The 26,647-nt window shown below is 34.0% G+C and overlaps 2 protein-coding genes and 1 pseudogene across 2 annotated transcripts; all 3 read right to left on the reverse strand.

The window, feature by feature from the left end:
* Positions 1–2,509: 2,509 nt before the first annotated feature.
* On the reverse strand, positions 2,510–9,881 carry LOC132295763 (uncharacterized). Its single transcript, XM_059794053.1, has 17 exons — positions 9,294–9,881; positions 8,727–8,834; positions 8,340–8,614; positions 7,985–8,224; positions 7,753–7,871; positions 7,458–7,553; positions 7,188–7,293; positions 6,939–7,085; positions 6,691–6,788; positions 4,840–5,246; positions 4,351–4,458; positions 3,963–4,237; positions 3,615–3,857; positions 3,391–3,509; positions 3,192–3,287; positions 2,914–3,019; positions 2,510–2,812 (listed from the first exon to the last, which is right to left on the reverse strand). The coding sequence occupies exons 1-17, from the start codon at positions 9,652–9,654 to the stop codon at positions 2,651–2,653; spliced, it is 3,066 nt and encodes a 1,021-aa protein (XP_059650036.1). The 5' UTR covers positions 9,655–9,881; the 3' UTR covers positions 2,510–2,650.
* A 1,257-nt stretch (positions 9,882–11,138) lies between these two features.
* On the reverse strand, positions 11,139–13,551 carry LOC132294055 (serine carboxypeptidase-like 40; annotated as a pseudogene).
* Positions 13,326–21,820, reverse strand: LOC132295764 (uncharacterized). The gene is made up of 18 exons (XM_059794054.1): positions 21,397–21,820; positions 20,873–20,980; positions 20,555–20,650; positions 20,172–20,264; positions 19,392–19,480; positions 18,182–18,546; positions 17,994–18,086; positions 17,792–17,900; positions 17,593–17,706; positions 16,124–16,541; positions 15,555–15,662; positions 15,168–15,442; positions 14,816–15,055; positions 14,584–14,702; positions 14,304–14,399; positions 14,035–14,140; positions 13,718–13,931; positions 13,326–13,634 (listed from the first exon to the last, which is right to left on the reverse strand). Exons 1-17 carry the CDS (start codon positions 21,803–21,805, stop codon positions 13,782–13,784), a joined length of 2,988 nt encoding a protein of 995 aa, XP_059650037.1. The 5' UTR covers positions 21,806–21,820; the 3' UTR covers positions 13,326–13,634; positions 13,718–13,781.
* Positions 21,821–26,647: the final 4,827 nt, after the last annotated feature.

Raw genomic sequence — 26,647 nt, forward strand, 5'->3', positions numbered from 1 at the left:
GAAATTCACATTAAAATTTCAAATTAGCAAAAGAGGGAAAAAAAAAAAAAAAAAAAAAAAAGAACAATTATTCCCCACAACTCAGCTGATAGTCTGAAATATTGGTTTGAAGTTATAGTCTTCAAAAGTGAAATTAGTCACAAGTATAGAAGTTAAAACCAAAAGCTTTATGTTGAGAACAATTAGAAGTCTTATAATCAATGTTTTGATAAATAAAAAAATAAATCCCGTGTGCTGTGAAGTAGTAGTCTAGGTGAAGCAAAACATTAGTTACTAAAAAAAAAAAAAAAAAGAGTCTGCTAGAGCAATCAAAGCTTCTTCAGCCAATGGTTTTAATCTTGGTTATTTCCTTGAATACTAGCTATTATTGTGTTTTTTTCTCTTTTGGGCAGGCAGGTTAAGCTTTTGCCAACACAAATTCCCCACTTGGGACAAATTTTTTGACTTTTAGGTTTCTACTCAATCAGGGTGACCAAACCACTACTATTACGCCATCCTCTGCTGTTAAAATTTGATGCAACAGTAGTTTCGTAGTAATTTTTAATACTAGTATATCTATTTTTAATATTTTTATATCTACTTTTTAGAGTTAGATATATGTAATGTGTTAAAAAATGGATGTAGTATGTTGGAAAGTAGCTCCACCTTGACACAAGTAATAGAAAGCACCTTGTATAAGAATGAAATGCAGCTCACTCCAATCTATTCTCTCATATATATATATATATATATTTATATATATAATATAAAATGTACAGATATGATCTTTTGTCCCTGGGTTAGTAAAAAAAGAAGCTTTTTTCTACAACAAGCATAAGTACGAAGAAAAAGGAAGTTACCAAAAATAAATACCAATGGTGACTATACCTAGATAAGTTTGACCTGTGTGCAAAAGATATTTTTGTGTGTGTGTATATATATATATATATATACATAGCATTAACCCACATTTATAACTATGGATGGTTAGTTTTGATTTCATTACGACCAACAAAACCCTGGAAAGTAGAAAATATCAAACTCCGTGACTGAATTTCTACGCTTGACATTAATGCAACCTTGAAAATTTTGCATTCTCTCTTCGTCCATTTAATCCAGCACAAGTACAATCTAAATGTAATTGTTCTGACTCTTTGTTTAATTTTTCACAACAGCCTCTCTCACACGTGTGGACGCAAGTTAAGGTCGTTAATGCCGGCCCCAACTAAGCTTTCAGAGTTGTCCATACCTCAGCATCGAAGGTATCATCATACACACACCTCTCTATAACCAGTATGTGTTTTCATATTTAAAACTAGTTTTGTTTTTGTTTCTTCGAAATTGAACATGTTTGAATAATTCGTGTGTCAAGACAACAAAGTTTTAGGAGTCGTTGTTTCGTATAACGTTAAAAGTGTAATAACATGAATTCGTGTAAAAAAAACACAGTCGATTTGTTCAAAACAATGAAACATGAAATACAAACACATGTACACAAAATTGAAAAGTTAACACAAATATATTTGGCTGTTACTATATATATATAATTTTATATACATGAAAAAGAATTTATTGAAGTATATAAATTAGCTTGATTGGACCTGCCGGATTAGTTTATGCTGATGTTTGCAATCGAACTAGTATTCTATGATGATGTTTCTTATGTTGATCTTAGTAGTTATCATTTTGTTCCATCTGACTTGCATGCATATTAGCAAATACTATTGTATATTTAATTGACTAATGTACATGGATGACGCTTTGAAAACGAATTTCCTATTAAAATATCTTTATATCGATAATGCTTAAACCCGTTCAATTTGACCAAAAATACAGAAAGAAAATAAATAAAAATCCTATCCAATGTAACATGTGATTGAATTCCTGTTTCTTTCTCAACCCCAAAAATAAAATTAAAAAAATTGAAATGTTTTGTTTGTACATGTTCTTGAATATTGGTCAAATGAGAAGCCAAATCAAACGGTCCAAAGTTTTTATTTGTTGAGCAACCCATTTGTCCATTTTGGTCATCTAAAGTAGAGTGGGAGTCAATTCACTGGAATAAATTCACCATAGGACCAACCATAAAACCCAAACCATTTTTTTCAATATTAAGGTGGGCCAATATAGAGTTTGTGCATCTAAAATTCAACAAATTCTTCTTCTAAGAAACTACATAACATCCTATATCACATTGATTTATTGTAAATTGGTAAAAATATTCATGCTCGACGTGACACAATTCGAATGAGTATGAAGTATCTGTTTGATTATATACGACAATTCAAAAAAAATATTTTAAATAAAAATTTTTGAACTTCCACAAGAAAAATGTTTAATAAAAGACAAGTATAGATTTTAAATTCCATACCTAAAATAGGATCCTTATTATAGATTATGACATGGTCTGTCCAAATTATCTGTTTTATTGAGCTTATAATGCTTTAGACTTTCCAGATTAATCAATTGCATAGTTTGTATACTTTGTTGCTGCTTACTGTGAATAGTGAAACTGTTTTGTGAAAACATGTTCTTGAATAATTGTATCCGATAGGATCAACAATGCTCATTGAGGTTTAAACATATATGTATGTCTTACAGTTACCAATCAATCAATTAAGACATTATTTGTAATCAGAGACCACTCCAAACCAATCAAAGTAATTTAATCTCAGCTAATAATCCAGTTCTGATCAGATGGTGGAAGCTTTCCATCTAAGAAGGATGAAAAGAATGCCAGTGCTCGAGCTGGTTGGTAACTCGGAACAAAGTGTCCAGCTCCTCTTATGGTCACGAATGTTAGGTTTTTGTATCCAACCGCGTACCCACCAACCTTTAGGAGACACAAAAATGAACATAAGCAATGATTTGTTATAGAAAACCGAACAAAATTGAAGAAGAAAACGAAGAATGTAGAGGCCTTTTTAGATATACCTCGCCTTGGTTGGACCAGGGGTACCATGGAGTTTCAACTGATGTTTCGAGCTTGTTTATGCCATACCTACTTGTTGTCACCGGCACTCTACCATCTGTGTCTCCGCTGCAAGTGAATCCAAGTTTTAACATAAAAGAATTTATGGCGATTTTGTTGCTGAATTTGATGAAATGGAATAGATTTGAAGAGCTTTTGAAATCGTATAAGCAGAGTGGTTTAGTGTCACTTATATTAATTCTAACTAAAGAACAACATTTAGATTAATTATACCACTTACCTATAGATCCAAACACTAATACCACTGCCCATCAGCTCCTGAATGGTGGGTAAAACTGTTAATGGCTTGTCGTTCCAACTAAGACCTATACTTCGGCTGTATTGAGATACAATAAAAATATGAATTAAGTAAAAATAAAAGATTGTTTTTTTTGTTTTTTTTTTTTTTAATGATTGAGAAAGAAAGTCAAATTTAGTACTTGCAAGAATCCCATGGGCCTGGAAGACCTGTGACATTTGCATGAAGTGATCTTTGCACCTCAGGAGTGTTCAGGTAAGAGTAGATATAAGTATCTGAGCATGGATCAAATGCTGATATCTGATTAATTTAAGCAAAGAATTAATGGAAACTTAGAAATATGAAAGAAGAGTTATATATTTAGAGAAAAGTTTTCAAATAATTGATCAATAGAACTATATATACCGATGGAGCCTTTGAAGACGAAGAACATAAGGGTGCATAGATGTCATATAAGAAGATGTTCCCTAGTGCTTGATAAGCTTGACGAAGATAGTCTATGCATGCATCTGAGATATTTGCATCATTGGAAAAATTGCAATTTAGAACAATCCCTTCATGAATTTCATCGGAAATGAGGGCGTGTGTCCAGAAATAATCATACATTCCTGTGTTTTGTGTTTCGTGGTCTATATATGCATTGCCGATCTGAAATTCACAACACATTCATGGATGTTAGTTTTCTTCCAAACACATACATGTATAACAGAGTTTATACAGTAATAAGTATTTTGTTAGCCAATTAAGACTTACAGCAATTCCTTTTAAGTTAATGACAGTCTGGTTTGTAATCTTGTTATTTTGAAGGATTAGTTGAGCAAGCTGAGGCACGTAATGCCCTGCATAGCTCTCTCCGGTTATGAAGAAATCTCGGGTTTTGTATTCCGGAAACCTTTCCAACCAGTTGACTAAAAAGGTATAAGAATCTGCTGCAGTTCGTATATCTCCACTTAAATCGTAGTCTGATGATGTGTTGGAGTAAGAAAATCCAACACCGGCTGGAGATTCCAAGAATAGGATATTTGCAGCTGCATTTCCAAGAAAAATAACTACATATTGTAAGAGTCCTACTTTAAAAAGTTTTTTTCTTGTAAATAAATTAAGTGATGGATAATTTATCAGAATTAAAAGGACCACTGACCATTGTTCCAAGCATATTTGTTTACTGATAGAGTTTTGCCATCACTATTGACTCTAAATGGTCCAAGTTCCATCATTGCTCCATTTCCGAAAGAGGAGCAGCCAGGTCCTGCCCATCAAAATGATGATGGTATGGTGAGAATTAGTAACACAACAAAGGTGAAATACAGATATATATGTGTGTGTATGTATGTATGTATATATATATATATATATATGTGCATGGTTTTCACATTGCAAAAATGCCCATGAAATTTAGGGGCTGCCGTGTTCATATGCTTTGAGTTAGCAGGACAGGCATTTGACTTTGCATTCTATTGGATTAAAATGATATACAAGAAAGTACAGTTCTTGAAGGTAATAGTATTTATGTAGACTCTTTAGGAGAAATGTGCATGATATATTATTACTAGAATTGGATCAGAAAGTGTAAATCACCAGATGAAAGAATACTACCGATGATTGTGGATAAAAAAAAAAAGGACTTTACCTCCATTTAGCCACAGCACGAGAGGCTTGGTAGAAGAGTTTTGGGACTCGACGAAGTAGTAGAAGAGTGCTCTACCGGCATTAGGATCAACCGTGACATAGCCAGAGTACTGATCAAGATTCACTCCATTAGGCTGCCCCGGCAATGTTGTGATCTTGTCAACTTCTTTCAAACCATCTTGAGGGCCTACATAAACAGGCGAATATACTGTCTCTGTACCCTCGGTGACAACATAATTGGATGAGAAATTTCTTGACCGTTGAGCCTCCAAAATTGTTTCAAGAGGGTCAAAACCTGTCCCTGCATAACATTGTACAAAAGCCACAAGGCTAAGAAGAAGCGATAATAGGAATATAACCTTCATCGGTGCTGTGATATACAAATGCTGTTTGATCAATGCATTAATCCTTGCTTTTTATACTATGCTTTTTTCGTGTTGGATTTGCACCATAACGACCTTCTCTATGCTTCTGGTGATTATATGATATTTATCTAATATTTCTATGCATTTGCAATGTTTACCTGTCTTAATCAGACTTTACAGCTAATATAAACATAAGATTTGTCATCTCTCTTTCTCTCTCTCTCTTCACTTTCTTCTCTCTTTTGCTGGAATGAAGAAAATGTTGTCAAAGGATTTTGGAAGTTTGACAAGTATGGGCTAACTAATCAGCCGGCTCTTTGTGACATATACCCACTAAAATATTTGATAAGTTTGATGATAAGAAGATTTAAATATTCTACATCACCAAAACCAAATTAGTGGTCATAAACTCTCATCCAAAGGACCAAATATCATTTCATTTTGCTTACTTAATGTTGCTTTGTCACTAAAAATAGCCCTTTGATGATAATGCTTGATCAGTTACATCATCTAACCAGGTTGATGGATTTTTATATGCACTCTACTAGAGGCATTGAGTAGTACATTTCATTATTTTGTGAAGTCTACTTCAATTTTTCTGGCAGCAAAATTATTATTATTTTTGTCTCATCATATGTCACTTCTTTCCACCTTAGAGGGAATCCGATATAGGATTATGTGAGCCCCAGGAAATGGAAAAGTCATCTGTTCTGGGACTAATGACATGTTGCATGTTTTTCTACTTTAAACTAGGACAATAAATAAAATTTTCGAATAGGGATTAGTTTGTATTTGGAAAATGATAAATTTGACGAACGGTTTTTGTTACCGACTGACGTGGCAATCGATGATTGAGATAAACACCTAGGAGAGAGATTCTATTCTTTTTAAATACTGACAAGAGTCTTTGTTGGACTTGATCCATTGGAGTTGCACAAAAGGTTTTTTTTCTCTACTAATTTATAATTTTACCTTTCGTCGTACTGATATATATATATATATATGATTCTTTCTCTGCTAATTTATAATTTTACCTTTCGTCGTACTTGACCTACGATTGAATTTACTTACAAGGAAAATTCCTCTGTCAAGGCTCCAAAGAGGCAAGGAAGGGAGATAAAGAACTTTTTTATATCACTGATGTGGTTGCCTAATCTGGTGCATACTTTAGCTTGCCAAAAATTTAAAGCAAATGTATGAATTTATTCTTGTGGATGATATGTTATTACTCCATGTTAAACATTTCCCATGATTTATCTATCTTACAAAGAAATTAATTCCAAACCGATAACAGATTATTATACATCAGTAATTTTACATGATAGAATGATTAGTATGTTTCACTTCACTGCATACACTTCATCTTCAATTGCATTAGTAGAAGAAAGATGCCAGTAACCAAACAAATTGGTATCATTTTCCAATTTTAATGGTGGTAGAAACATAAAAATCTACTGTTTTCCTTCTACAAACATCTTTAACAGAACCAAGACTCTCCACGAGGCTGAAATCGTGGGACTTCATGACCAGCACCTCCAACTGTTGCAAAAGTTAACCCATCATAAACTACTTGGTATCCAGCCACCTACAAGAATTTGAAATATTCATTCAGCCTAAGCAAGAAATTCTATTAAATGCACAAAGAAAATTAAAAATCTTCAGACATACTTCTCTGGTATCGTCTCATTCTTATTCCTTTTCAAGTCTTAATTATTTATTCTCAGCTAATTCTTCAGTTCTGATTAGATGGTGGAAGCTTTCCATCCAAGAAGGATGAAAAGAAGGCCAGTGCTCGAACTGGTTGGTAACTCGGAACAAAGTGTCCAGCTCCTCTTATGGTCACAAATGTTAGGTTTTTGTATCCAACCGCGTACCCACCAACCTTAAGAGACACAAAAATGCACATAAGCATGATTAAGTTATATAGAAAACTGAACAAAATTAAAGAAGAGAATGAAGAATACCGAGGCCTTTTTATATATACCTCGCCTTGGGTGTACCAGGGATACCATGGAGTCTCAACTGATGTTTTGAGCTTGTTTATGTCATACCTACTTGTTGTCACTGGCACTCTAGCATCCGTGTCTCCACTGCAAGTGAATTAAATTTTAATATAAAAGTATTTACAGCGATTTTGTTGCTAATTTTGATGAGATAGAATATATTTAAAAAATTTTGTAAGCAGAGTGGTTTTGTGTCACTTAATATGAGTTCTAACTAAAATAACAGCATTTAGCTTAATTATATCACTTACCTATAAATCCAAACACTAATACCACTGCCCATCAGCTCCTGAATGGTGGGTAAAACTGTAAATGGCGCGTCGTTCCAACTACCACCTATATAGTTGCTGTATTGCCATGCAATAAAAATATGAATAAGTAAAAAAAAAAAAGAAGATAGAGAGGCTCATAGGACTAACTAGTATTCCATAGGATTAATTGATGGATGTAGATAGTGTTGCTTTTACAATTTTTGTAAATGATTGAGAAATTAAACTATAACTAACTTTGAAGGAAAAGGGAAAAGAAAGAAAGGAAATTTAGTACTTGCAGGATTCCCATGTGCCCGGAAGACCTGTGACATTTGCATGAAGTGATCTTTGCACCTCAGGAGTGTTCAGGTAAGAGTGGATATAAGTATCTGAGCATGGATCAAATGCTGATAGCTGATTAATTCAAGCAAACAATTAATGGAAACTGCATGAGAAATATGAAAGATAAATTATATACTTAGAGAAAATTAAGGTTTCAAAGAATTGATCAGCAGAACTATATATACCGATGGAGAGTTTGAAGATGAAGAACACAAGGGTGCATAGATGTCATAAAAGAATATATTTTCTCGAGCTTGCATGGCTTGATCAGTATAGCTTATACATGCATCTGAATCAGTTTCCGAAGAAAAATTGCAATTTAAAACAATCCCTTCATGAATTTCATCGGAAATGAGAGCGTGTGTCCAGAAATAATCGTACATTCCTGTGTATTCTGTTTCATAGTCTACATATGCATTGCCTATCTGAGCAATTCAACACATTCATGGATGTTAGTTTTCTTCCCACATTGATTGACACACAAACTTATGTACACATAACAGAGTTTACATAATATTTTGTTAGCCAGTTGAGACTTACAGCTATTCCTTTTAAGTTAATGACGGTCTGGTTTGTGATCTTGTTGTTTTGAAGGATTAGTTGAGCAAGCTGAGGAACATAATGCCCGGCATAGCTCTCTCCGGTTATGAAGAAATCTCGGGTTTTGTATTCTGGAAATCTTTCCAACCAGTTAACTAGAAAGGTATAAGAATCTGCTGCAGTTTTTTTATCTCCACTTAAATCGTAGTCTGATGTTGTGTTTGAATAAGAAAATCCAACACCTGCTGGAGATTCCAAGAATAGGATATTTGCAGCTGCATTGCCAAGGAAAATAACTATATATTGTAAGAGGGCTACTTAATTGAGTTGCTTTCTTGTTAAGAAACCAAGTGATTGATTATTTATCAGAATTAAAGGACTACTGACCATTGTTCCAAGCATATTTGTTTTCTGATAGAGTTTTGCCATCACTATTGACTCGAAATGGTCCAAGTTCCATCATTGCTCCATTTCCGAAAGAGGAGCAGCCAGGTCCTGCCGATCAAATTGATGATGGTATGGTGAGAAGTAACATTCAACAATGGTGAAATGCACATATATATGTGTGCATGATTATATATAGCATGGAAATACAGGGTGGTTGGTAACATTAGGGACTTTGTTCAAGGTTATGCTATTCCATGTACACGAACTCAAGCATGTGATCAGGGCAGCCTCTAAATTTCATGGGCACTTTTGCAAGGTGAAATCAGGGTACTTTCAACTTTTGGGCAGTGTTTCATTTTTGCAAGGCATTTGACTTTGCATTCTGTTGGACTAAGATGATATACAATAGTACAGTTCATGAAGATAGTACTACTTAAGTGGACTCTTTAGGAGAAATGTGCATGATTGTTACTAGAATTAGATCAGAACGTGTAATTTTGCTAAGCAGACTAAATTCACAAGTTGAAAGAAATAAAACTGTTGATTGTGGATCAAAAAAGACTTTACCTCCATTTAGCCACAGCACAAGTGGCTTACTAGAAGAGTTTTGGGACTCGACAAAGTAATAGAACAGTGCTCTACCGGCCTTAGGATCAACAGTGACATAGCCAGAGTACTGATCAAGATTCACTCCATTAGGCTGCCCCGACAATGTTGTGATCTTGTCAACTTCTTTCAAACCACCTTGAGGGCCTACATAAACAGGCAAATATTCTGTCTCCACAGCCTCGGTGACATAATTGGCCGAGAATTTTCTTGACCGTTGAGCCTCCAAAATTTTCTCAAGAGGGTCAAATCCTGTCCCTGCATAACATCGTACGAAAGCCACAAGGCTAAGAAGAATTGATATTAGAAATGCCACCTTCATTGATGCTACGCTGTAGAAATGCTGTTTGATCAATACTTTAATCCTTGCTTTTTATACTATGCTTGTTCTTGTTGGATTTGCATCATAACGACTTTTCTCTATTGTTTCTTGTGCTTATCTGATATTTATCTAATTTGTATGCATTTGGAGTGTTTACTTGTCTTTATCAAACTTTGCAGCTAATACAAACCAAAGATTTGTTATCTCCCTCTCTTTCTTTCTCTTCATTTTATTCTCTCTTTTGCCGGAATGAAGAAAATTTCTTCGAAGGATTTTGGAAGTTTGACAAGTACGGGCTAACTAATCAGCCGGCTCTTTGTTAACAAATGCCCCACAAAAGATTCCACAAGTTGGATGATTTGAATACTCTGCGGCACCAAAACCAAATTAGAGGTCAGAAACTCTGATTCCCAAAGACCACATATCATTTCCATTTGCTTACTTACGGTTGCTTTGTCCCTAAAGATAGCTATCTGATGATAATGATGGATATGTGTAGTGAAATACATAGTCTACATTAAAAATCAAGTTAATCAGTTTAACCTAGATCCAGAAAGTAGTATCACCTAATGTGTCATCAGATAAAAGATTGTTATGAGATGAGCCGATTCTGTGCACCTCTATTCACACAATTCTGTACAACCATTCCACAATTTTATGTGTGAACAAAGAAAGACATGTGAGCATGACGACTTACATGATATATTGCAATCCTTTTTGCTTAGCAATAATGAAAGTGGTACCAACCAGTTTGATGTATTTTTCTTTATGCAATCTACACTCATTGAGCCCCACATTTCATTGTTTTGTGAAGTCACCTTCAATTTTTCTGGCAGCGGGTTACTTAAATTTTTGTCTCCTCACATGTCACTTTTTTCCCCTTAAAGGTACTCCGATGTAAGATTATGTGAGCCCCTGGAAATGGATTAGTCCTCTGTTCTGGGTACTAATTATTTATTGCATGATTTTCTACTTTGGACTAGAAAAAATACATTTTTCAAATTGGGATTAGTTTGTATTTAGATGCACTTGTCTGGATCATTTGTAAAGTTAGTCAATAAATTAAGCTACTGCCACGAAAGCTGGAGTACATTGTTTTGTAATAAAAAGTTCAGCTTCTTCCATGGTTCTTCAAAATGAAATCATGGGGATTATTTTCATCCATGGATGCAGTCACTGAAATATATGCCGTTCTTTCTTGCAAATTTATAATTTTACCTTTACTTCATAACTGACTTATATTTAAATTTACTTGCAGGACAAATTTCAGTGTAAAGGCTCAGAAGAGGTAAGGAAGGGAGATAAAGAAATTTTTTATCTTTATTTTATTTTTTATTTCTATTACTAAGGTGGGTTGCATAATCTGTGCATACTCTAGCTTACCAAAAATTTTATTCCTTCAAGTTAAAATATCCCATGATGTTATCTATCTTAGAGAGAAATAAATTCCAAACTGATAACAGAGTATTATTATATATCAGTAATTTTCTGTGATAGAATATGTTTCACTTTATTGCATACATTTTTTTTCTTCAATTTTGCTAGTGTAGTAGAATGATGCCAGTAACCGAACAAAATGGTATCATTTTCCAACTTTAATGGTGGTAGAAACTAAAAAAAAACTCAACTGTTTTCATCCTACAAACATCTTCGACAGAACCAAGGCTTTGCAAGGCTGAAATCGTGGAATTTCATGACCAGCACCTTGAACTGTAGCAAAAGTTAATCCATCATAAACCACTTGGTATCCAGCCACCTTACAAGAACACGAAACATTCATTCAGCCTAAGCAACAAGTTCTATGAAATGCACGACGAAAAATTAGAAATCTTGAAACATACTTCTCTGGTATCATCTAACCAAGGATGCCAAGGTTTGATCTCTTTTAAGATTCAAAAGATCAATCGAATATCGTGTGTCAGTTACCAGAACAACTGCATCCATGTCACCACTGTCCACAACAAATTCACACATTCAGAAGAAGCATAAATTGTAGATCAAATCTATGTTCAAGGGCCAAAAAAACAAAAAAAAATGTAAACTTGGGTCATAAATTATAAATTAATAATGTGGTTATTGATGATTCTAGATCAACATTGTGACAAGAAATAAAATCTAATTACCTGTAAAGAAGTATGCATAAACCGGAGGAAATGAGCCTTCTGTATATAGGGATCACAGTTGATGGACTATCCTTCCAAGAAGTGGGCACAGTGCTGATAAATAAAGAAAAGAAGAGTCATTGTTTCTTGAAGTTACTTCTAGTGAAAATGATTGAAATATATATATAGAGATACGAACCTGCAAAAGTCCCAAGCATAGGGCAGTTTGGTGGTGTTAGCATGTAAAGCTTGTTGTACATGAGGGAGATTTAGATTGAGATACAAATAAGCATAGTTTTCTTCACAGGGATCATACCCTCTGAAGTGTCTTGGCTTCGTCGATAATGAGTCTGAGGAAGACAAACACAGGGGACTGTAGATGTTGTAAAAATATATCATTCTAACTTCTGTCCCAATTTTGTCTACAAACTTCTCACACTTGGGGCCAGTGGAGTTGTTGCAGTGCTTTATAAGTCCTCTATGAGTTTCATCTGAAATCAATGCATGGCTCCAAACAAAATCATATATTCGTCTCCCATCTGTCTCATCATTCATTATCCCATTTCCTATCTGTATCATTCACCAGAACAAAGGTAGGACTATTAATATAGTTGTAGTAAGTACTTAGCAATTGTATTTCCAAGTCTATAAATTATTTAGTAAAACACTAGCCACTAAACAGAGAATTGGAGCAGGAAAGGCACAGCAAGTAATATTCATTTGTTCAAACTCAATTCTCTCTCTATATCAACTAGTTTATTTAATGACTTGCTTATTTCATCCAAGGAAACTGCACATACTTAGTTCCACATTATCTCCATAGCTTATACATATTGTTAAATTTTGAATTGGATATTGAATATTGCTGTTTAAGTAGAATGTTACATATTTAAAATAAATAAATCAAAAATTTACACAAATTAACTCAGATATGTTAATATGTATTTTAATAATAAACAATTTCTAGATTAGTAACTTTGATTTCATTTTGTACTATTACGACATGAAACCCTATATTTACATGGTGAAGTAGCCATTTCTTTTACCTATATACTCTATGTGCAGAGAAGACCTTTTAAGTGTGCCATTTAGTACAAGTGACATAACCCATGTTGAGGGTAATATTAAGGAAAGTGGAAGACCAAAGTTATAGGAAAAACCTATGATTTTCTTTTACCTATATACTCTGTGCACTTGTCTTGATCGTTGAAAACGGCTATGTAATAAAAAGTCCAGCTTCTTCCATGGCTCTTTGAAATGAAATTATGGGGATTATTTTCATCCATGGATGCAGTCACTGAAATATATATGGGTCTTTCTCTGCTAATTTATAATTTTACCTATCGTCGTACTTGACTTATGATTAAATTTACTTACAAGGAAAATTTCAGTGTTAAGGCTCCGAAGAGGCAAGGAAGGGAGATAAAGAACTTTTTTATATCACTGATGTGGTTGCCTAATCTGGTGCATACTTTAGCTTACCAAAAATTTAAAGCAAAGGTATGAATTTATTCTTGTGGATGATATGTTATTACTCCAAGTTAAACATTTCCCATGATGTTATCTATCTAACAGAGAAATGAATTCCAAACTGATAACAGATTATTACATATCAGTAATTTTATGTGATAGAATGATTCGTTGCATACACTTCACCTTCAATTGTATTAGTAGAAGAATGATGCCAGTAACCGAACAAATTGGTATCGTTTCCCAATTTTAATGGTGGTAGAAACACAAAAATCTACTGTTTTCATTCTACAAACATCTTTAACAGAGCCAAGGCTCTCCATGAGGCTGAAATCGTGGGACTTCATGACCAGCACCTCGAACTGTTGCAAAAGTTAATCCATCATAAACTACTTGGTTTCCAGCCACCTACAAGAATTTGAAATATTCATTCACCCTAAGCAAGAAATTCTATTAAATGCACAAAGAAAATTAACAATATTCAGACATACTTCTCTGGTATCATTATATTCTAATTCCTTTTCAAGTCTTAATTATTTATTCTCAGCTAATTCTTCAGTTCTGATTAGATGGTGGAAGCTTTCCATCCAAGAAGGATGAAAAGAAGGCCAGTGCTCGAGCTGGTTGGTAACTCGGAACAAAGTGTCCAGCTCCTCTTATGGTCACAAATGTTAGGTTTTTGTATCCAACTGCGTACCCACCAACCTTAAAGAGACACAAAAATGCACATAAGCATGATTAAGTTAAATAGAAAATTGAACAAAATTAAAGAAGAGAATGAAGAATATAGAGGCCCTTTTATATATACCTCGCCTTGGGTGTACCAGGGATACCATGGAGTCTCAACTGATGTTTTGAGCTTCTTTATGGCATACCTACTTGTTGTCACTGGCACTCTACCATCTGTGTCTCCGCTGCAAGTGAATTAAATTTTGATATAAAAGTACTTACTGCGATTTTGTAGCTAATTTTGATGAGATGGAATGTATTTTAAAAAAATTTAAGCAGAGTGGTTTTGTGTCACTTAATATGAGTTTAAGCTAAAAGAACAGAATTTAGCTAATTTATACCACTTACCTATAGATCCAAACACTAATACCACTGCCCATCAGCTCCTGAATGGTGGGTAAGACTGTTAATGGCTTGTCGATCCAAGTAATAGCTACATCCAAGCTGTATTGAGATGCAATAAAAATATGAATTAGTAAAAAGAAAAGAGGCTCATAGGACTAACTAGTATTCCATAGGATTAATCGATGTATATAGATAGTGTTGCTTTTAGAGTTTTTGAAAATGATTGAGAAATGAATCTATAATTTTGAAGGAAAAAAGAAAAGATTGGAGGGAAATTTAGTACCTGCAAGATTCCCATGTGCCTGGAAGACCTGTGACATTTGCATGAAGTGATCTTTGCACCTCATGAGTGTTAAGGTAAGAGTGGACATAAGTATCTGAGCATGGATCAAATGCTGATAGCTGATTAATTCAAGCAAACAGTTAATGGAAACTGCGTGAGAAATATGAAAGATAAATTATATACTTAGAGAAAATTAAGGTTTCAAAGAATTGATCCGTAGAACTATATATACCGATGGAGCGTTTGAAGATGAAGAACAAAAGGGGGCATAGATGTCATAAAAGAAGATGTTTTCTCGAGCTCGCCTAGCTTGATCAATATAGGTTGCACATGCATCTGAGTCAGTTTCCGAAGAAAAATTGCAATTCAAAACAATCCCTTCATGAGTTTCATCGGAAATGATAGCGTGTGACCAGAAATAATCGTACATTCCTGTGTATGAAGTTTCATAGTCTATATATGCATTACCTATCTGAACAATCCAACACATTAGTGAATGTTAGTTTTCTTCCCACATTGATTGACACAAATTATGTACATATAACGGAGTTTACATAATATTTTGTTAGTCAGTTGAAACTTACAGCTATTCCTTTTAAGTTAATGACAGTCCGCTTTGTGATCTTGTTGTTTTGAAGGATTAGTTGAGCAAGCTGAGGAACAAAATGCCCAGCGTAGCTCTCTCCGGATATGAAGAAATCTCGGGTTTTGTATTCTGGAAACCTTTCCAACCAGTTCACTAGAAAGGTATAAGAATCCACTGCAGTTTTTTTATCTCCATTTGTACCGGAGTCTGATGTTGTGTTCGAATAAGAAAATCCAACACCTGCTGGAGATTCCAAGAATAGGATATTTGCAGCTGCATTGCCAAGAAAAATAACTATATATTGTAAGAGGGCTACTTAATCGCGTTGCTTTTTTGTAAAGAAACTAAGTGAAGGATAATTTATCAGAATTAAAGGACTACCGACCATTGTTCCAAGCATATTTGTTTTCTGATAGGGTTTTGCCATCACTATTGACTCGAAATGGTCCAAGTTCCATCATTGCTCCATTTCCGAAAGAGGAGCAGCCAGGTCCTGCCGATCAAATTGATGATGGTATGGTGAGAATTAATCATTCAACAATTGTGAACTTCAGATATGTTTGTGTGTGCGCGCACATGATTATATATAGCATGGAAATATATGGTGCTCGGTAACATTAGGGACTATGTTCATGGTCATGCTATTTCATGTACACTAACCCTAAGCATGTGAACAGGTTTCATGGGCACTTTTGCATTGTGAAATCAGTGTACTTTCATCTTTTGGACACTGTTTCATTTTTGCAAGGCATTTTGACTTTGCATTCTGTTGGACTAAAATGATATACAATAGAGTACAGTTCATGATGGTAATAGTTCTTAAGTAGACTCTTTAGGAGAAATATGCATGATTGTTACAATAATTAAGATCAGAATGTGTAATGAAACTAAGCAGACTAAATTCACTAGATGAAAGAAATAATATTGTTGACTGTAGATCAAAAAAGACTTTACCTCCATTTAGCCACAGCACAAGAGGCTTACTAGAAGAGTTTTTGGACTCGACGAAGTAATAGAACAATGCTCTACCGGCCTTAGGATCAACAGTGACATAGCCAGAGTACTGAACAAGATTCACTCCATTAGGCTGCCCCGGCAATGTTGTGATCTTGTCAACTTCTTTCAAACCACCTTGACGGCCTACATAAACAGGCGAATATTCTGTCTCCATAGCCTTGGTGACATAGCTGGCTGAGAATTTTCTTGACCGTTGAGCCTCCAAAATTTTTTCAAGAGGGTCAAATCCTATCCCTGCATAACATTGTATGAAAGCCACGAGGCTAAGAAGAAGTGATATTAGAAATGCAACCTTCATTGATGCTGCGTTGTAGAAATGTTGTTTGATCAAATACATTAATCCTTTCTTTTTATACTATGCTTGTCCTCGTTGGATTCGCATCATCACGATGACCTTCTCTTCGTTCCTTGTGCTTCTATGATATTTATCTGATTTTTATGGATTTGGAGTGTTTACTTGTCTTTGTCAAACTTTACAGCTAATACAAACAGAAAATTTCAACAAAGGATTTTGGAAGTTTGACAAGTATGAGCTAATTAATCAGCCAGCTCTTCTTTAACAAATGGCGCTCAAAAGATTCCATAAGTTTGACGATTTGAATACTCTGCAGCAACAAAAGCAAATTAGAGGTCAGAAACTCTAATTTTGAATTTTGAATTTTGAATATCACAAGAACCACATATCATTTCCTTTGCTTGCTTAATGTTGCTTTGTCACTAAAGATATGTATGGTAAACTACAGAGTCTACATTAAAGTCATCAAATAAAAGATTGTTATGAGATGAGCTGATTGTGATTCTGTGCACCTCTAGACACACAATTCAGCACTCGAGCATCCCAGAATTTTTTTGTGTGACCTATAAAGTCATCAGATAAATGATTGTGGTCCCTCTTGCTGCTCATTGTTCTTTTCTGCATTTAGTGGTTACCAACCAAGTTAGTTGATTTTTATATGGAATCTAGACGCATTAGTGAGCACCACACTTGATTTTTATATGCAATCTAGAAGCATTAATGAGCACCGCACTACATTATTTTGTGAAAGTCTCTGTCGCAGACAGTCCACACCACTCCTCACGGTGCTCTGGATTTTCCATAACGCATCTATACAGTTAGGGGATGTTCAAACATACAAGTCTCGACAACTTTCCACTAGGCATGTGTGACGTCAGTCTCCTTGTGGAGGATATGTTTACTCCATCTTACACGGAATAAATTTCAAACTGATAACAGATTATTATATATCAGTAATCTTATGTGAATGAAAGATTCATATGTTTCACTCGATTGCATACACTTCATCTTCCATTTTGCTAGTAGAAGAACAAGTAACCGAACAAATTGGTATCTTTTCAATCTTTAATGGTGGTAGAAACTTAAAAAATTTCTACTGTTTTCATCCTACAAACATCTTCAACAGAGCCAAGGTTCTGCGAGGCTGAAATCGCGGAACTTCATGACCAGCACCTCGAACTGTAGCAAAAGTTAGTCCATCATAAACCACTTGGTATCCAGCCACCTACAAGAACACGAAACATTCATTCAGCCTAAGCAACAAGTTCTATTTAATGCACCACGAAAAATTAAAAATCTTCAAAACATACTTCTCTGGTACCATCTGACCAAGGATGCCAAGGTTTGATCACTTTAAGGTTCAAAAGATCAATCGAATATCGTGTGCCTGTTACCGGAACAACTGCATCCATGTCACCACTGTACACAACAAATTCACACATTCAGAAGAAGCATAAATTGTAAATTAATGATTATAGATCAACATTGTGACAAGAAATAAAATTTAATTACCTGTAAAGAAGTATGCGTAAACCGGAGGAAATGAGCCTTCTGTATATAGGGATCACAGTCGATGGACTATCCTTCCAAGAAGTGAGCACCTTGCTGATAAATAAAGAGAGGAAGAGTCATTGTTTCTTGAAGTAGCTTCTAGTGAAAATGATTGATATATATATATATATAGGTATGATTATGTGAACCTGCAATAGTCCCAAGCATAGGGCAGTTTGGTGGTGTTGGCATGTAAAGCTTGTTGTACATGAGGGAGATTGAGATACAAATAAGCATAGTTTTCTTCACAGGGATCATAGCCTCTGAAGCGTATCGGTTTCGTCGGTAATGAGTCTGGGGAAGACAAACACAGGGGACTGTAGATGTTGTAAAAATCTATCTTTCCAATTTCTTTCCCAATTTTGTCTACAAACTCCTCACAGTTGGGGCCGGTGAAGTTATTGCAGTGCTCTTTAAGTCCTCTATGAGTTTCATCTGAAATCAATGCATGGCTCCAAATATAATCATACATTCCTCTCCCATCTGTTTCATCATCCATTATTCCATTTCCTATCTGTGTCATTCACCACAACAAAGAAAGGATTATTAATGTAGTTGTAGTAAGTAATTAGTAATTGTGTTCAAGTATTCAAATTGTAGAACACCAGTCAATTAGGTCTCTACACCAACTACTTGATTTAATCACTTGCTTATTTCGTCACATAAAATAAAAAGATAAAAAATTTAAAAACAAAGGCCTTTAGTTTTTGCTCAGTTTGAAGACTGAAATACCTAAAATGGCTTGAAGACAAAACAAAAAACACTAATTTCAGTTTTTAAAGATATATTAAGGGTCAATAGGGGACAATTTCAATTCTTACATATTTTCAAATGTTAAAAATTTATATGCACATATTAAATAGCAGGGGTGGTTTTTTTGCACATTTTAATATAGCAGGGGGGTGTTTGGACTTTACTCTTTAAAAAATCAATATTTTGTAAAAATGAACTCAGATATGTTAATATGTATTTTAATAATTTAAGCAATTTCTAGATTAGTAACTTTGATTTCATTAACATAAAAAACTTACATTTATATTATTTAAGAGACTTTTAGAATATCAAAGTACCCTCACCATTTCACCAAGATATATATTCTCAAATATATTGATATTCAGTTTTCCAATCTTTTAGTAATCTAATGTAAAAGGGAAACCCTGTATTTACATTTCTTTTACCTATGTATGCAAGGAAGTGGCATCTATTTTATTTGCTAAAAATAATTTAAAAATTTATACTAATATGTCCAAAGTAGAAAATTTTACATCATACAACAATTATTATTATTATTATTTTTATCATATATCTATAAAGCAATCTTTTCAACATAGAAGCAATGGGACTGTTTGGTGTTTTTACCATGATGCCCTTGAGTTGGATCTTTAAGGAAGAGTCCACCTCCATGTTTGTGTTGATGATTAACTCTGAAAGCTCTGGAATGTAATAGCCTGTACCATTCCAACAGAATTAGTTATCACGTGGGCTGGGCCAGAACAACACTTCTTAGGCTAGCTGGACCCATTTTGCATTTAGTTGGGCCGGACCTGGATTCAATTGGGCAGAGTTAAATACAAGATCCATTGTTCTGAGACGGGTTTTGGGTGGGTCCTCATTTGTTCTCTATGCCTTAACCAAATCAAATCCAACTATCAAACTGGTACTCAATATGAATGGTAGAATTTGGAGGTGCTACAACAAAGTTGCCCCCAAATCATGGAGAAGGCATCAGGGGCACACCGTGTACTTGGCTCATTCGTGTAGTATGTGCACAATATTTATGATTCGGATGAGAATGTACGGTGCGCCGAACACACCCAATATTTATTCCAAATGAAGAAAGTACCACATAAGGAGGAGGTCCATTTGGCTATAAGCAATTATTACATGAGTCAGGATTTTATGGTCCCGGTCAATCACAACTCAACATGTAAATAAATGTGTTAAATTTATTCAAAATTTTCTTAGATGCCAAGTTGTGATTGGTTGGGACCATGTAATCTCATATAATGTAAAAATTTCACCCTTTTCTATTATTATTAATTTTACCCTTTTCAAAACTTAGTTTTTTTTTTTTTTTTTTTTTTTTCTTTTTCTCTTTTCCAAATTTTAGTTGCCAAGAGAAGTTTAGAGTTTAGATACCTGAATAGCTTTCACCCATGATATATAAATCCCTAGCCTTATACTGCGGAAATCTTTTGAACCAACTTGTCAAGAATATATATGTATCTTCACCTGTAAAAAAAAAAAGTATATTAGTAGAAATAAAATACATATACTCTACACACACAAACTATGCATATTATATTATATTTTATATATATGAGGATTAATTAATTTTTTTACAAACCCGCATGTAGTCTAATGGTATAATTTCCTATCTTCAAAGAAAATTTTGTTGTTAATTGAAAATATTTATATATTACTGATGAGCCAAACCACCACTTATACTTAATTGTAACAAACATGAAACTTTAGACAACGCTTTGTCAAAGAAAAACAGGAAAGCTGGTTCTGTGACCCACCTGTCCTTTTATCCCCTGCTGTGGCGTAGTCGGAACTGGTATTGGAGTAGGAGAATCCGACACCGGCCGGGGACTCCAGAAACAAAACATTTGCAACTGCATCATGATGCACACAATACAAGTGAAGTGAAATTAGCACACACGGCTTCAAAATGTTACTATACGACCTACATTAATCATGATAAAATAATGATAAGGTACTTAATTCACCACCAGGCATTTGTAATAAACAAAATTAGTACTACAAATATAAAAAAGTAATAAAGCAGAATGATTTGAATAAGTTAATCATTAGATTGAAAATACCAATATACTAACCTTTGTTCCATGAATGTTGCCTAAGATACAGAGTTTTACCATCTGGTTTAACTCCAAAAGGTCCATTCTCTACCATGGCACCAACCCCAAGTGAAGAACAACCGGGTCCTGCAGGTCCATGCAATCGTTACTATAGAGTATAAAGCACTTCACCCTATAATTAAGGAGTTGGTATCCACTGTCATGCCGAGTACAGCAATGGACGATTGTGATTGAAACACACTGTCGTGTAATCACAACTCTCTATCGTGTATTTCAAATCACAACCCTTGATTGCTGTACTGCACGAATACAGAAATAGAGGGTTGTCATTAAAATACACACAAAAATACATACTGCTGTCATAGTGTGTTTCAATCACAACTCTTAATTGTCGTAATAGAGTAATGGAGGGTTGCGATTGAAATACGTCACAACCCTTCATTGTTCTACTACATTCATCCGTACAGTATTGCAGAGGATTCTGGTCCATAATTAAGATTAGGAGAAAAGGCATATATAATATAGAGAGAGAGAGATTTCACCTCCATTTAGCCAAAGAATTAGAGGGGTAGAAGAGGGATTTTCGGCAGCCTCAGCAAAGTAATAGAAAAGGCTTCTGCCATTGGATTTATCAACAGTAATGTACCCTGCATACTGATTAAACAATACCCCAGATGGCTGTCCAGGAAGGCCACCTTTAATGAGATCATCTTCCATCTTCCCAACATCAGAAGAAGATTGTTGTCCACCTGAATTACTTGACGGACTCAACTTCTCATCATCAGAAGGATAAGTACCACCTTGAGCTTTCATTTTAGCGCGGCGCAAGGCCCTGAGTGGACCTGCTTGATCGATTCGTGAGCCGTGACTAAGGTCATGGACCATCATGATGAAAAGAAGAATGAAGAAGTTGAGCTTTGCAGTAGAGAAGAATTCATGGTTCTTCTCCATTGCAAAGGATGAGAGAAACAAGAGTCACGGGCACAATACTACTATAGTGGCGGCTCCTTTAGGCCTGCTATATATATAGACTTCAAGTCCAACTTCTTACGGCATCTCCAATGCTAGAAGTTATTTTCACACGTCAAATTTATATTTTGACAAGTGTTACAGTGTCAAAATATTATATTTTAGCAATTCTGTTCCGATGCATTTCATGTAAAATGTTATTTTTTGACATAACCACCATTCTTTTTCAACTACCATTCCCACCATTCATATTTGCATCAGTAATATTAATATTAGGCACATTCTAAGTCAAATTGTAGACATTAAAAGAAAACTAAAATTAAACCTAATTAAAAAGAAACAAACATCTAAAATATCTGGTCGAAAAAGGAACAAATATATATATATATATATATATATATATATATATAAATTGATATATTTGATTATATTATTATATAATTTTTTTATATAAATTTTTTTTTTTTTGGAAATTCATATATATATATATATATATATATATATATATGTATATTATATATATTTGAGTATATTATTATTAAAAATATATATATTTTTAGGGCAAATCATTTCAGCCTCTCCAATCGCCTCCATCTCTATTCTCGTTCTCAACTCTAGACTCCCCCCCTCTCTGTTCTCTCTCTCCAATTGCAAGCTAGAAAATCTACAAGAATCAGAAGTTGAAAACCCATGTATTTCAGTTTATCTATCTGTTTGCAAGAATCAAAAGATCAAAACCCATATCGGCATATCATTTCAGATTGTTCAAAAACCCATATCTTTCAGTTTACATCGCCCGTTGTTCCAGTTTGAGTTCGCCGTTCGCAAGCTTCAGCCGTTCTCTCAACTCTCAAGTTTGGCCCCTCTCTCTCTCTGCAACTGCTAAATTGTATGCATGGGTTTTGTTTTAATTTTTTTTCTAAATCAACTAATCAAGGTCTGTAATTTTTGTTTTGCAAACTAAATCCTATTTAGTGAAATTTTTTATGATCTTTTTTAAGTGAGTATATATATATATATATATATATATATATATATATATATATATATATATATATAGACGAATTTGGATTGAAATTATATATGTGTGTGTGTGGAACAACTTTTGGATTGAGATTATATCTTTTTATTGGAACAGCTTTTGGATTGAGATTATATATGTGTGTGTGCGCGTGTTGATACACAGAGAGAGAAGGCTTGCAAAAAAAATTGACAGCTCCTACATCTGAGAGAAAATTTGACATTCTCAAAATTTGAGAGCTCAAATGAAAAGCCGTTGGAGAGTCCAAGTTTTGCACCTCTCTCAAATTTTAAATTTAGCAGCCCATATGAAAGAGCATTGGAGATGCTCTTAAATGCCTAAAATAGCCCTTGTCCAAATACAAGTCAAGCCTTAACTTAACGGTTATTAGGGATCCATTGTGATCTGAAAGTCGGGTTTAAAATAGAAATTAACTCCTTAAACACGCCGGAGTCTCGAACACTGGGGATAACCCCTTTTAGCCTTCGTCCAAATATAATTTTGAGAGTTGGTAACTAAATTATTGTGGAGGTAAGAAAATGATGGGTCAAATTATTTAAGATTGTGTCGGTAAAATTTTTCGATGGTGTTTGGCTAATTAAAACATGTGACTTGCAAGATTGAAACATGTGACTTGCATGATTGAAGAGACTATTGGGCAAACTGGAAAGCAATCATGGAGGTTGATCTAGGGTTGAGGTCTTCATTAAAGTCAAGTTCTATTTTAAATAAGAAAGAAAAACATTTATTCAATCATGTTTGATATAGTACTCCAGTTCTTTCTTCTCCCTTTTTTTTATTTATTTATTTATTTATTTTTATTTACCTGGCAAGGAGGGGAGAGAGGACCGTTTGGATAAGTCAAACCTGACCTATCACTCCGTTCTTCAAATCTTCACATGTTTTTACTGATCAGACTATCCAACTCACCTAAACTATCAAACCATGAGGAAGTGTCTCTCTAGCAACTAAACTATCCAACTCACGTCGACTCTATTTTTAATTTAAAGAAATAAAAAGATATTGAATCAAGTGTGGCATAGTACTCGTCCATTTGTATGGGTCCCACTTAAAATGCAACATTAATCAGTATCATCATCCTTTCTTTTATTTTATTTTTGCCTATATCCAGTACGAAAATCAATCAACCACCTAAATTCTCTTTTTCAATTTTTTTTTTTTTGTTCTTTATTATCGTAAGTCATTTCTTCTACTAAATTTAATTTTTTTCACTCATTTTTTTATCACTTCATTTCATCTTAATTTTGATGGATCTATTTATCTTTTACCTTCTAGACAAATTAATTTTCTCTATAGAGTTAATGTTAAATATGTTCATACCACTTAAATTGATTACTAAAAATATTTTTTCTAATTATAACATCATTATTAACTTTCACATTTTTAATTACTTCTAACATTCCCCGTCTCATATAAAATATCTGGTCTAATAATTATTCTATACTTTGCCTTTTAATCATTGAAGAAATGAAATCAACAATAATAATATAATCCAAATAAGTCTACAAAAAAATATTAAATATCTCATATATGGTACCGGGATCATTCCAGCCATTCTATGTGGTGGGCTCGTCACTCTATCGATGATCCAACCACTCCCATTGCCCCGAAATTCCATACCCCCAAGGTATATGTTAGTTCAATTACCCATGATATATCCTTGTTAATTGGGAGTGGTGAATTGATTAAAACGTTAAGATTTAATATTGAGAATATATATATATATATATATATGATTACCCTCAATTATTGACCAAAGCCTGGCCTGCCCTTTTTGAGATGATATATACATCATCTTTTGGAAATGTGTGTATAACTTTTCCAACAAATAAGGCTAGTTGTTTCAACTAAAAGTAATTTTATTTGGAGTATTATTTTTAAAATGCATAGTTTTCTTCACATTGAAAAATAGTAGTACTCCGTATATGAATACTATTTCACTAACCGAGGAAACCGTTGTATAAATAGCAAACAAACGTATATAAAAACCTAAAAACACTCAAAACCAAACGCCTTTTTGAACCTCCCGAAACTGAACACACGAATCATGCAGTATGATGACCTGAATTCACTCTGTACTAATGGAGCCACCGCCATAGAGAGAGGGGGTAATGTGTATCAGTGTATGTATATGTGTGTGTGTGTATATATATATATACACGAAGTATTATTTTTAGGGTGATGGGTTACGGGTATCAGTGTATGTCTATGTGTATGTATATATATATATATATATATTGGAGTATTTTTAGGGTGATGGGTGTGATTAGAAGCATGTGCAGCCCACGTGCTGGCAGGAATAAGAAAATCTAACAATCACGGACCACCTCTTCGGCTTGCTTGTTAGCCTCTTCCAATATGGGCCATGCTTACATCTGCTTTCTGTTATTCCAGTACTGTAAAGATTCTTTTGTGATAAACCCAGAATCTAACACTTATGCAAATATATGATATTTGCAAAAAAAAAAACTATATAATATAAATATATAACAATGCAACTCGTCTAATTGTTATTACATTATTGACTTAAGCTCTATTTGTTTTGATAATTTTTCTCTTTTAGGTAAAAATATTTATTTTTATTTTCAGTATTTGGCAAAAGTTCAAGTCAAGTTTGTCAAGCAGAGCATCTAAAATAATTTATCCAAAATTAATGAGTAAATTATTTTTGTAAAGTTTTAATATATTTTTTTTATAAATATTTTTTATTTTATTTTACAACAACCAAATACTAAAAATAAAAAGATATATATATATATATATAAAACAAAATTTTACATCCAAATACATTGTAAGTTTGAAAATTATTGCATTATGGATTTGATTCTTTGGACACTAAGCTCATATAACATATGTATGTAACTTGGGGATGCCACTCTAATTCAGTGAAAACACGGGGTGACCCTTTTCACACTCGGACAAAGTAAAGAAATCAAAGTTGTATGGTGCCAGCTAAAAAGGTAATTCTTATGCTTTTGTCTATAATAATTCAAGGAAAAAATGACAGCTTTGTTGAGTGCCATCATATTCATAGTTGACCAGATACTCCATGAAAAGTGAAAAGTACCACCGTTGATGTTGCTAAATTACTATAATACCTATGTATTTTATTAAAAAGTCCTAATTAAGTTTCTTAATCCTCCCTATGTTGATTTTCCATATTACTTTTGCAGAAAATAGTGTATAGAATTTCCTCCTATTAATGATTTAAGAAGAAAATACTGTATATAACTTTTTAAGAAAAATTAATGAGTGAGGTGGGGTAGAGCAGAGAAGGTGAGTAAACGAAAACTACGGTTTTGGACAGAAACAAAGAATGCTACCTTAAATGAGAACCGGAATGGCAAAGAGAGCCCACCCTTTGCCATTCCTAAAAAGAAGTGATGGGGCTGAATTACAATTATTAAAATAGATCAGAAAGGAGTAGGGAAATGGCTCCTCCTCCCCCATCCCTCTCTTTACTTTACATCTATGCCCTTTAAAAAACTGTGGACAAATAACTTTTTCGTGCAGAGCCCTAATAATTAAATCAAACATTTCTCATTTTTCTTCTTCATCCAAACTAAAAGAGGGAGGACGACTCTTCCTTTTACTCTCCTGAAATTTTCTGTGCAATCCAGTACTCCTACTACTTTCGGATAGTAAGATACTGACCAGCTTTCACAAACCCTGAAGCTCATACTCAACCGTGGATCAATTTATTAATCTAGTATCTCAATCGTTTTTCGAAGATAATGAAAGCAAATTACTGTCTTGCATCCAATGTAGCCTTCAGTGTTTTT

The sequence above is a fragment of the Cornus florida genome, unplaced genomic scaffold (genome assembly GCF_030987335.1).
Source record: "Cornus florida cultivar Cherokee Brave unplaced genomic scaffold, ASM3098733v1 CherokeeBrave_3.0.0_Hap2_Chr02, whole genome shotgun sequence".
In the NCBI taxonomy this organism is placed as follows: domain Eukaryota; kingdom Viridiplantae; phylum Streptophyta; class Magnoliopsida; order Cornales; family Cornaceae; genus Cornus; species Cornus florida.

Coding starts and splice junctions, on each gene's coding strand:
- LOC132295763 (XM_059794053.1), bottom strand. CDS start 9,654: ATGAAGGTGGCATTTCTAATATCAATTCTTCTTAGCCTTGTGGCTTTC. Junction 3,510..3,614: donor CGTCTTCAAAGGCTCCATCG/GTATATATAGTT, acceptor TAAATTAATCAG/ATATCAGCATTTGATCCATG. Junction 3,020..3,191: donor ATTAGTGTTTGGATCTATAG/GTAAGTGGTATA, acceptor ATTCACTTGCAG/CGGAGACACAGATGGTAGAG.
- LOC132295764 (XM_059794054.1), bottom strand. CDS start 21,805: ATGGAGAAGAACCATGAATTCTTCTCTACTGCAAAGCTCAACTTCTTC. Junction 20,981..21,396: donor AATTCTTTGGCTAAATGGAG/GTGAAATCTCTC, acceptor ATGGACCTGCAG/GACCCGGTTGTTCTTCACTT. Junction 14,141..14,303: donor ATTAGTGTTTGGATCTATAG/GTAAGTGGTATA, acceptor ATTCACTTGCAG/CGGAGACACAGATGGTAGAG.